We start from the raw sequence: 12,430 nt of genomic DNA on the forward strand, positions 1-12,430 counted from the left end.
AAAAAGAGATGTTTTGGCCAGGCATCTAAATGACAGTAGACAGCAGGTGAGCTTCAAAGGGGGAGGAACAATCTGAAGGTGAGGTGCCATCACTGCGGTCAGACCAGGCCAGGTCAATATGAACTGCAGAGCTTAGAATGACGATCTTAATTAGCATACAGCATGGGAGGAGGTAATCCTCCTAGTACCCTAGCCCTAAACTGTTCAGGACTGTAAAGACAAGAACCAGTATCCTGAACTGTGTCTAGAAACACATAAGCAGCCAGATCATTCAGCCCCCAACAATAGTCAGGCTCAGGGGTGAAATTCTAGCAGGAGCTCATTTGTATATTAGGCCACATTCCTCTGATGTAGCCAATCCTCCAAGAGTTTACAAGGCTCTTTTTTGTAAGCTCTTGGAGGATTGGCTACATCAGGGGTGTGTGGCCTAATATGCAAAGGAGCTCCTGCTAGAATTCCACCCCTGGTCAGGCTGATGCATTTTGGGCTGCCTGATGTTTCCAGACAGTATTCAAAAGCAGCTCCGTGTACGTCACATTATGGTGATTTAACCTGGATGTAATCAGAACATGGATTATCACACTTCTAAATAATATCTTCTGACTGCTCAAAGTACTTCACATATTTTAGTTATTCTGAGTAGCACCATTGTATTGGTTGACTCCATGCATGGCAGAGATGTACTAAACAGATTCATCAAGAACACTCATCCTTATTATTTCTCGTTTTTTTCCTTATTTTCTAGGAGTGAAAAACTCCGATGGATTTCTGCTCTTTCACCGCAGCAAGCAGAGCTTGATCTTTTAGATGACCCTGGTAAAACTTCTTAGGAAATACAGTTGAAAAATAGAACAGGATATAACCCATAATGAATATTCAATACACATTTCCCCTCCTATATACAGCTGCTCAGGAAGTTCTCTTTTTGCTTCCCAATTTTCCAAGGAAATTTCACTTCTCAACAATGAAACCCCATCTTTATTCTTTTGAAGTATTCAACAAGAACAAATGTCAATTTTAACGTGTGAATCCAGATTCCAGATTTTTTTTTGCGATAAAAAAACATAAAAGGAACAAAATCAACTGTTCATAAACATGTGTTTCTTAAGTGCAGAAACTGATGTTGCCCTGTTGTTCATACCAAAGTCATATTTTGCAGAAGCTATTCAAATAACTATGAGTAAACTTCTTGTGCTCATAATCAGAATGGGCTCATCTAAAAGAAGTCTCACGATCTCCATTCAGATCAGCCCCAGAATGTCAGCCCTCTTTCAGAGGAGCTTCTGGTCTCCTTGGGCTCCCTCTGGCAGTCTTGGGAACACAACAGGTGAAGGCCGCTGCCCCACCCATGCAAGCCCTCCTGCCTTTGGTTTCCCCTTCCTTGAAATGCTCAGGATGAGGACAGCAGGAAGGGCACTATGATAGGGTTGCCAGCCTCCAGGGTCAGAAAACAAAGGGAAAAGCACAGAGAAGGAAACACTAAGAGAAAACCGTACTTGTGTCGTTCAAAATGCACCAGTCTTAATAAAATAGTTCATACAATGTACAATACAACATGACTTCCAGCAAGCTGCTAATACTTCTTTATGAACATACATAAGTGTAACAAAATGTACAATACATATACATAGTTGTAACCTTGTAAGTCCACAATGCCTTCACATGAGCTATTGATAGTGCCATTTGTGAGCAGCCGACTAGCAACCTTGCGTTTAGCTTATAGGGAACTGGTTCCAGGTACAAAAAATTTTCAGACTGCAGCACAGGGCCGCTTTAGAATATGAGTGCCTTGGAAATTGATATGCACATGCTTATAGAATGACCTAGCTGTGGTTCCAGAAGAGCGATTGTGTTGTGGACGAAATTACACACGCCAATTACCGGAAGCGTGTCCAACTGTCGTTTTTCTGAAGCGTATTATTGCCTAATACTGATTATTGTGAATACACTGGACTTTTTTAGCTCATGTGAAGGCATTGTAGACTTACAAGGTTACAATTATGTATATGTATTGTACATTTTGTTACACATGTATATTCATAAAGAAGTATTAGCAGCTTGCTGGAAGTCATGTTGTATTGTACATTGTATGAACTATTGTATTAAGACTGGTGCATTTTGAACGACACAAGCACGGTTTTCTCTTAGTGTAGCCTCCAGGTAGTGGCTGAAGATCTCTTGGGATTACTATTGATCTCCAGGAGACACAGATAACTTCATCTGGAGAATACAGCTGCTTTGGAAGGTGGATTACATGGCACTGTATCCCACTGAAGTCCCTCCCCTTTCCAAACCCCACTCTCTTCAGGCTCCACCCTGCAAATGTCAGATATTTCTCAACCTGGAGCTGACAACCTTACTTGACTGTGAGCAGATGATTTTCATTAAGCCCTAGAGAACAGCAGACAGAGTGTTCTGAACTCCAGGGTCGCTGGGAATTTTCCTTCTCTACCTCAGAAGTGCTGACTCCCATTTGTCTTGCCTGTATGCCATCTACAACCTTCTGTCCCAGACTGGAGAATATCTATTATGCAATCATTACTATCCCCAGGGCTTTTTTTTGTAGCAGGAACTCCTTTGCATATTAGGCCACACACCCCTGATGTAGCTTACAGGGCTCTTAGTACAGGGCCTACTGTAAGCTCCAGGAGGATTGGCTACATCAGGAGGGTGTGGCCTAATATGCAAAGGAGTTCCTGCAACAAAAAAGCCCTGATTATTCCCCACCTCCCTTCCACCAATAATAATCCACTCCTGGCTCCTAAATCCGGTGGCACTTCCCCTTCCTTTCACCAACTTCCAGGCAGTGCTTTAGGTCTCCTCTAAATTTGTGGACTGGGAGCCCTTTCTGAACTCACTTGAATGTCATCTCTTCAGCAGGCAAATGAGGAAAATCCTCTCATGCAGCTGCTTATAAACCTCTGGTAGTGTGCACTAGGAATGGTGGAACAGTAGTTCTTAACAAAGCCACCTGAGAGGGCCAAATGATACTTTGAGTTTCCTTCACCTCTTCCTTGGTTTTGCCTTGAACTCAGGCATGCAATTTGAGTTCTGTACTTCGGCACTCAGTTCCCAGATACACAAGAGCCAATTTGAAGCAGGACCACAATGTGTGGGGAGGGGCTTTTGCTGCTCCCCATTGATTTTTCTGATCGGACACTGGACCGGCAAAACTCCTACTTGCCTCAATGGGGACACTTACATGTAATGAAGGCTATATGTTGGTTTCCCTAACAGAGCAAACAGCAGCCCCAGAGGACATTTCAGGTTGGGAAAACACCACTGGGTGGGGAGGCAGCTTAAGATCCCCATCCATGCCTGCTCTGAGTCAGGCCAACACTGAATTTCATCTTCAGAACTTGCAGCTCATGGCTGATTGTCAGGATACAGGATGAGATGTATTTTTAGGCCTTCAACCACCTTCTTAAAACCAGACAGAAAGGAGGACCTCTCAATGCCTAAAGCTCCCAGGTGCTTCACACATGCCTGCAGCTTCTACAGTTGGCAAAGGAGCATTGATTCATTTTATTTATCTAGAAAGAATTTATGGTACCCCTCCATAAACCAGATGGAGAAAGCTGATGCAGTATCAGAAAATGTTGATGGCTAAAACAATATTTCTGCTGGGGGGAAAGTATTCCTGGCTAGGTTTGTTGCAGGATCCTTCCTTTTCTTGGATTTTCACATTCTCCAAGGAAAGACAACTGAACTATGCTAAACATCATCAGTTTTCCCAACTTCCAGCACTTGCATGGTGGATAAAAATTGCTGCTCTTTTGAGACCTGAAAACAGAGCTGCTCCAGGATCAGAATTGACACTGTGCATACAATCCTTCATCCCGATAATCAGCTTTCATTAAAACAAAATGATACACATTTCAAGTCCTCAGGATTGTGGAAGTAGGAGTTGAAAGTATGTGGACACTGCCTGAAAATCTTCAGAACATAGAATTACACAAAATAAGTAGATATTTGCAAATTTGCTTAATTGATATAGGTATGACAGCATTTCATTGTGCAATATCCTGCTTTTATGCGAGAGATTACACAAGCCTTTTAAAGAAAATATACATGCAATCATGATTTTAACAATGAGGTATCTGACACCATCCTTTTGTTCCTATCCTGCTTTCTCAGATGCACCTCAGGTTCAGTGTGTGAAGTCATGCAAAGCCCGTGAGAATGATGAATTGGCGCTGGAGAAGGCAGATATTGTTATGGTCTTGCGGCAAAGTACTGATGGTGAGTGGATCTGCTATGATGTTGCAATTGGAGGAGGGGGTAAGGGATAAAATTTTAGGAGCAGAAGATGACAGCTCGAAAGCTGATTACCCATGAGAGGGTCTTTCCTCACTATTTAATTACGGTACCTCTTCTCAGTTGCCTGAAGGAACTGAAAACGCAGAATGTGATTTGTTTTGCTCTGTATACTGGTTCTGATTATGTATAGCTAGATTTCAATTTTAAAAAAAACACATTATGCCTTGCCTTACTTGGGGCAAAAGCAGGTCTGGAGTAGCTCAGGGGTCCTCAAACTTTGAGCCTACAGGCACATTTGAGATTCTGGCAAAGTGCAGTAGGCAAAATCAGAAAATGGCTGCTGCACAAGGCAGTTCCAACCATACACTGTCAGGAAGCAAGATTATGCTTTATTGTAATGGTACCTCTTCAACATTTCAGTCAGAGGTTTAACAAGATGCCTTTTAGACAGCACAATCAGAAACCCTGCTAGGAAAAAGCCCCACCTAACCCCATCCACTTTCTAAAAGCATTTGGGTGCCAGGAAAGACGTAGGTGAGCACCATTGGGGAGCCCTGAGTAGATTGTTTCCCCAGTGCCAATTCAGGTTATTTTATTGCCCCAAGCAAGGTACACATCACCTCTGGGGAGCATGCCAGCACTCGCCAGATACAAGCCAAGACATTTATCACGTGTACAGCTTCACCCTTGTACAGAGTTTCATCAGCAACTAGGTATAGCCTGTTAGATTTACTAGTATGGTAAGCCAGGAAGCTGTATCAATTTAGCAGAGTGCACAAACAGACTATAAGCAGCAGAGCTTCTTTGATCTGTATGTGCTAGAAAAGTTATAGTTACACATATCCACTTGTCAGTTTCAAAAGTAATAAGTAAAAGTTCTTTATTTACTGAACTCCATTCTAGATAGGATAGATAAGAGATAGAAATAGAATCTATTCTCACTACTTGGACAGATGCATAGAGTGTCAAAGATGGCGAGCAGATGTGCTCCTTCTTTGTGTGTGCTGGAGGAAAAGAGTGAATGAAAGGAAGGAAGCAATTCCCTGAGAGTATCAGTCTATACCAGGGGTGGCCAAACTTGCTTAACATAAGAGTCACATAGAATGAATGTCAGATGTATGAGAGCCGCAAGACATGAACCTCAGATATTTGAGAGCCACTGGGGGGGGGGGGGGAGACGAAGGAATGCAAATAGGAGGGGGAGGTGGAAACAGAACGTTAACTTTAAATGTATTCTCCAAGCCACCAGCTGGCTTGGAGAAATTAAAGAGAGAAATGTCTCTTCAAGGCAGCTGGATGGGCAGTGGGGGCTTTGAGAGCCACACAATATGTGAAAGAGCCACATGTGGCTCCTGAGCCTCTGTTTGGCCACCACTGGTTTATACATCAAGTGGACAGAGGCAGAAGAGTAAACAGGAAGGAAACTCACAGTTTGCTTGTCTGTCTGACTCTCTTGTAACCTCCCCCCACCCCAAGAGGTGGAGGCTAAGAAACATTGTCTGAGCCTTCTCTTCCAATACAGCCCAGCTCCAAATAGCTTAGAATTTAAATTTTAATGCATATCATATTGTCAAGTGGTAGGGAGAGAATTTTATCACATACAGGTGTAGACTGGGGATAGAATGGTCACCTGTATCCACTCAGATACATGGCTTACACATACGTCTTGAAAATTTTATCACTTGACATAGGTTTGTCTGTATTCACTTGCTGTGTATGTTCCCTTTTGCAGGATGGATTGAAGGAGTGAAGCTTTCAGATGGTGAGAGAGGCTGGTTCCCTTCTGAGCAGGTGGAATTCATCTCCAGCAAGCATGTACGCCAGATGAATTTGAAAGAAGAGCAGCGTGTCAAGAATGCCAAGCAACAGGTCTTCCGCAGGAAATAGGACTACTTCTTCCCAACATAAGACACACACCTCTGATCAAAGTGACATGGCTGCATTAAAAAAAAAACCACCTCTGCAAAGGGGAATGTTCAACCTGGCTGTACGGGAACTATTACTTCTCAAAGCAAGCAGAACTCGTGGACAGATTCTCTTTATATGAATCACCCGAACTAGAAGAGGGAAGACCAGCTTTCTTTTTTTTACTGAAAAGAAATACAAGAGAACTGAGAAATGGATGTCAGGACTTCTGGGAATCTCTTCTTGACTCTGCATGAACGCCTCACCTGGAAACTGCCTCAGCTTCTTGCTTTGCAAAATTGCGTGTGTGTGTGTGGGGGGGGGGGTGCTACCTTCCTCACCAAAAAAAAGTGAGGCTAAAATATTAGTATTTCAAATGCTTTGAATTCCTGGGAAAGAAGGCACTACAGCAGTGTGGGGGGAAATGTATTTTCTAGGCATTACCATGAAGAAGGGCTTTTCCCATTCAAAACGTTTCAATTGCTTTAACTGCCAAATGTTCTCAGAGAGAAAAAATTGCATGTGTATATAAAGGACAGAAATACCTATGACTATCAGTGAGTGAATGTTTTTCCTGACTTAAAATTTTGAGAGTGGCACCTTCCTTAGTAGCAATTTCAGAGGGAGAGTCAATGTTAGACTGCTGCAGCCAAATCAGCAGTCTAGTTCTACCTTATAGGTAAAGCAGTTCATTGTGGCACAAGATTTTTTTGAGCTACAGCTCACTTCATCAGATGCATGAAGTGTTACATTCACGTGATGGAGATAGATACACACATACAACCCCCCCTTCCCCAAATACACACACACACACACACAAACTGCAGTAAGGTGAAAGAGAGAGAATGATTTCAAACAGAAGCCTGAAGTTCTCAGGACACAATGTATTGAATAACACTGTACAAATAAAAACACAACAAAATCAATGATCCCCTCTGACTGACAGAAGTTGCGAAGTCTCAAGGTCCTCCTTCCCATGAGTCTAGAGGGTAAAAATGTCACCAGTGAATCTCAAAATATGGCATACTGCACAGGGATAGTGGGACCCATGGCAGTGCCCATGACTTTTAAGATTCAGAGTTTTATTTTATGTACTTATGAGTGAAGATAAGACTCAAGATATGGATATTCTGTACCACAGCCAGGAATGACATTCCTCAGGACATGCAGCCCATCTGTGTGCAGATACAGAGATCCCATATCAGTGGTGGCCAACATGATGTTTTCAGGAAGGTGACAGACACAATTGTCTCAGAAAGTATGTGGAACCCTACAAATAACTAGGATAGAGTGCACATAGTTGGGCACTCCTAAAAGCAATACAATCCACTGTAGAGGCCCTGCGAGACAGGAACTGAAACATCACAGAGCCATCTTTATGGTCAAGAAGTTACTGGGAGAGAAACAAGATAGCAAAAATGTGGAACAAACATAGGGCTTTGTATTAATATTGGTGTTCAGTTGGATAAATGTGAATTAGAAGCACCCTTAAGCTACTAAAATCAGTATCTTTGGCACACCTAACTCTGCACAGGATCATAGCTTAAAGTTTCTTATGCTGTTCTCTAAAAATGATTGGGTTTTTTCTCCTCCCAAACAATGAAGATTTGATATCCTGATAAAAATAATTGTTGACTCAAACTTTTAAAACTGTTTCATATCCCATTATGCTAAGAATTTCAAAACAAAACAAAACAGTTGCTTAGGAGTCTTTTAAGTACGTTGGTACAATATATTTATATGTATGTTTCTATTATTTTTGGGACAAAATCTTTCAGAACTCAAAATACTGTTACCACCATTCTTTTAAGTAACTTTAGAACCAGTGATTTTTGCTGGAACAGACTTCAGAAGTTGGTTAAGGGCAGAGCACAACCTAATCAATATAAAGAGTAAAAACAAAATCATTAAGGTACAAAATCTTAACCTAAGTAAAGCACATGGGCTTGTTGGGAAGTTCCTCTTATTTAAGCTGTTTTTAAGGCATTTTTATATCACATTAAATTAATAGCTACTACCTTTTTCAAAAGTAGCTCCATATGATGGGTTAAAGATTTAACCATTTTCAGGCTCTGCCTCCCACCATAATTCCTTTAAATCCTGAAGCACCTTAAAACTATCTGTGAACTATGCTGTCAAGTCACAGCTGGCTTAGAGCAACCCTGTGGGTTTTTCAAGGCAAGAGACATTCAAACATGGTTTGCTATTGTCCTGATCCTGGCATTCCTTGAAGGTTTCCCGTCCAAATCCTAGTCAGAGCTGACTCTGCTTAGCTTCCCCTGTGCCCTCCCCCAGAGATGCCTTCCTTCATCAAAGAGTTTCAAAATCAATCCCCAAGCCAGTTGTCAGCACCAGGCCTTAATACCTCTGAGTATGCACAGAGAGTATTCTTTCCTTCTACCTCACGAATACTTTCACACATGCTAAATAATGCCGTTTCAATCCACTTCAGTGACCATTTGCAAATGGATTTTGCCATTTCACACAATAATATTTAGTAGCAAAAATGCATTGAAAGTGGATTGAAAGTGTGTTGTTCAGCGTGTGTGAAAATGCCCTTAAGCAAGCACAGCCCCTTCATCTACAAGGCTTAGCCACTCCAGGGCATTCACTCCTCTGAAATACTTTTTGGCACCCAGTGCAGTCGTTACACAGGAAACATCTACTGTACTCTGTTTTAAATTGATACAAGCTGAAAGCTTGTGGCTTTTCCGTGTTGCACCAAATGTATTTTTTTTAGAACAAAAGAATAGCCCTGTCTGATCAGACCAGTAGTTCATCTAGTCCAGTATCCTGCTCCTTACGGAATCCGGTTGCCACAGAAAGTTCACAAGCATGGTCACAAAGGCTGTGACCTCTCCCCTAGTGCTACTCCGCCAATCAGCAACTGCTATTCAAAGGAATGCTGCCTTTAAATATACTTCCACTTAGCCCTCCTGACTAAGAGACACTGATGGATCAATTTTCCATGAATTTGTGACATGGAAAAGGAGGTGTTCCAAAACAACATGGACACTAGCACCTTCCCCTTCCTGTAGCTTCTTCTCTGCAGCCCCTATACTCAAGTAGATTTTCTCTCAGCATTCCAGTTCCACCTAGGAGAAATGATTAGCAGCCTCTTCAAGACACAGGGAAGGCAAAATATGAATACTTATAACAGATATAAGTAAAGGAGAAGAGCTCTAGAGAAAAGGAGGGCATTGCACATCTGACTTTTAGAACTGAACTCTCAACCTCGCCCCCAGCTCCAATGTGTAGAATGTCTGCTCTTTCATTTAATTCACTGCCCAGCCCAAATCTGTGCTTATTTATGAAGGATTTTTTTGAGTTAGCAAAGTGCTCAAGGCACATAACACAGCAAAGCCTATCTGGTTTGTGTGTGCTGACAAGAAAAAGTTACAACAAAGAGCCTCGTAGATCCAAGCAGGCAGCCGTGTTGGTCTGAAGTAGTAGAACAAAATAGGAGTCAATTCCACCTTTAAGTCCAACTTAGTTTTGTTCAGAATGTACTGATGAGGTGTGCTTAGAGCACACGGAAGCTTACGTTCTGAATAAAACTAAGTTGGTCTTAAAGGTGCAATTGACTCCTATTTTGTTCAATAAAGAGCCTCTTCATCATTGCAAAACTAGTAAGAATCCTTTATGGCAAGGACATTCTAGACAGGATAGAGACAAGATTCTAATCTAGTCCAAGTAGTTAGGATGGGTAGAGATGCAGAAAGCATGTCCTACCCTTATGGTGCCAAGATGGAGAAGTCTAGCATAGTGTGGAGAGAAAGTGTGAAGCCGGAAGGAAGATTCCCTGAAAGTAGCAACCTGCATATCAAAGGGACAGCAGAAGAGAAGGATGATCAGGCTCCTGGCCCATCTATCTCTTTATAGCAGGAGTGGCCAAACTGTGGCTTGGGAGCCACATGTGGCTCTTGAAGTCCCCACTGCCCTGTCAGCCAGTTTGGAGAAGGCATTTGCCTCTTCAAACCACTTGTCCAAGCCAAGCCAGCTGGCAGTTTGGAAAATACATTGACAGTTAAAGTTGCTTTCTTTCTACCTCTCTCTCCCCCATCTATTTGCTCTCCTCCCTCCCTCTCTTCCTTCCTGTCTTGCAACTCTCAAACATCTGATGTTCATGTCTTGTGGCTCTCAGACATCTGACATTTATTCTATGCGGCTCTTACATTAAGCAAGTTTGGCCACCCCTGCTCTATAGTCCCCCTCTGAATATGGTCAGCTTCAGGACATCTGGTGCCCAAGGTGAGGCCCGCCCCCTTGCCCTGCTGCCCCACCCCCTTCTTCCCCCACCCATGGCCCTGGTGAGGGCAAGCACCATTGTGGTGGTATGGTGTGGCTCCTGTGCCTCAGAGTGAATGTGCCGTCCAGCTGCTATCGCTCAGTCTTCTGGGTCCGTGCTTCTGGAAACTTCTGGAAGCACAGACCTGGGAGGCTGAGCAATGGTGGCTGGGCGGCACATGCTGTGCCACCGCATTTGCCTATTTTCCTCACCAAGGAGGTGGGGGAGGGCCTACAGCTGCCTACTGGATGGGCTGGCCCTGCCTCTGAAGCCTGAGGCTAAGAGACAGCATAAAGTCCTTCACTTCCAGCAATTTATCCAGCAGTATGTGCCCTTGTGCTCACCCCTACCCCCTACCACAGAAATGTGCACAGTATTTGAGCCTCAAATGTGTGTTCTGAAAGTGACTTGATTCCAGTGGTCATTTTAAAATACAGAAAGTCTCCCTGTGTAGACAGTTCTCCTGAGCAGAAGGAAATCATCAATTCTCAACATGACTAAATTGGTGGATACTTAAATACAAGTACTGGAGCCATGAAAAGACAAGGAAGATCTTTCTACAAACCTGAAAAATGCTACACGAACTCTGAAATTATTAAAAAAAAAAAAACACCCACAATTACAGGTCAACCCACCCCTAAAACAGAAACAGCACCTGTGGTGTTAAGAAACTAAAGTACTCAGTGGCTGTTGCTAGGCATCCACAGCAGCATTGTCAGTTGAAGCCTTGGGTTCTGTCAGTAAAAGGCAGCGGAAGGGAGCAGGGCCCTTTCCAGGGTTGTATTGGCCTTTGAGGGAGGACCTAATAGGGCCAGGCCAGCAACAACCACTGGGTGACTTGATACCAGAGTGCTTGCTTATGTTCAACAGCAGATGCCCCACAAATATCAGTATGGTGCAATGGTTATGAATTTCAGATTAGAATCTGGGAGACCCAGATCTGAATTCCTGCTCTGCCATGGAAGTTCACATGATATTCTTGAACCGGTCATACCCATTCAACCTAACCTACTTCACGGGGCGGGGGGGGGGGGAGAGATTAGATTTATCCCCTGCTCTTCTCTCAGTCTCAGAACGCCTTACAATCCCCTTCTCTTCCTCTCCCCACAACAGACACTTTCTGAGGTAGGTGAGGCTGAGAGAGCTCTGAGAGAACTGTGACTGACCCAAAACCGCATGTGGAGGAGGAATAGGGAATCAAACTCAGTTCTCCCAGATTAGAGTCCACTATACCAAAACTGGCTTCTGCCTGAACTCCAAATTGTGTAGAAAGGTGGGTTATAAATGTAGTAAAAAAATAATAAATATAGCTGAAGCCAGAGAGGACAAATAAAGTGGTAGGTTGGTGGGTGGGAAGGAGAGGACGTGGGGGCTGCCATGAGGAAGTGTGGGGAAACATATACTGGCAAAACCAAGATGCCCCTCACAGGTCCATGTGGATTCTCAGCCATACAACTGGGCCTGGCCTGGTGACCCACACTACACAGCTTGGCCAAAGTTGCCCTATGGAGAGAGGCCAAATAGGGAGCTGCGAAGGAGAGAAGGGGGCAGGAAAAGGCAGGCGGGTATGGGGGCTTTCAGAGAAGGGGAAAAAGAAATAGGACAGGGATGAATGAGATGCTCCTCAGCAAGTCTTTGGGGGTGTCCCCACTTGCCTTATTAGAATTCCACAGAGCCATTTTAAAACTTATATGAGCACCTAATCAAGCAAGCAAGTCTGATATGGCTTAGCTTTATTGACATAATGGTTCCAAAGTTTACCATAGGTGGCTACATTCAAGTTACACTGCATATCTTCTTTCTTGTCCTGCTTGACTCAGAAATTGAAACATTTCCACTAGGGGTGGCCACTAGTAGGTGTTCTTTGGGCAACATATCCTAGCCTTTCAACACACAGTTGTCTGTTGTTCTTTAGCTAAATTTAGAGGCACATTTTAATCATTACATTCCCAATGGCACACACATTCCTGATTCCGT

General features: G+C 43.2%; 1 protein-coding gene across 2 annotated transcripts in view; it reads left to right on the forward strand.

The window, feature by feature from the left end:
- ARHGEF5 (Rho guanine nucleotide exchange factor 5) overlaps positions 1 to 6,716 on the forward strand; it is a 70,841-nt gene extending 64,125 nt beyond the window's left edge. For both annotated transcript variants that reach the window (XM_060254248.1, XM_060254247.1), the window contains exons 13-15: positions 746 to 816; positions 4,138 to 4,242; positions 5,993 to 6,716. In XM_060254248.1, coding sequence (XP_060110231.1) covers positions 746 to 816; positions 4,138 to 4,242; positions 5,993 to 6,147 — 331 coding nt within the window. In that variant the 3' untranslated portion in view covers positions 6,148 to 6,716. The remainder of the gene's footprint in view (positions 1 to 745; positions 817 to 4,137; positions 4,243 to 5,992) is intronic.
- Positions 6,717 to 12,430: the final 5,714 nt, after the last annotated feature.

This window comes from Heteronotia binoei, chromosome 14 (assembly GCF_032191835.1).
Source record: "Heteronotia binoei isolate CCM8104 ecotype False Entrance Well chromosome 14, APGP_CSIRO_Hbin_v1, whole genome shotgun sequence".
Classification (NCBI taxonomy): domain Eukaryota; kingdom Metazoa; phylum Chordata; class Lepidosauria; order Squamata; family Gekkonidae; genus Heteronotia; species Heteronotia binoei.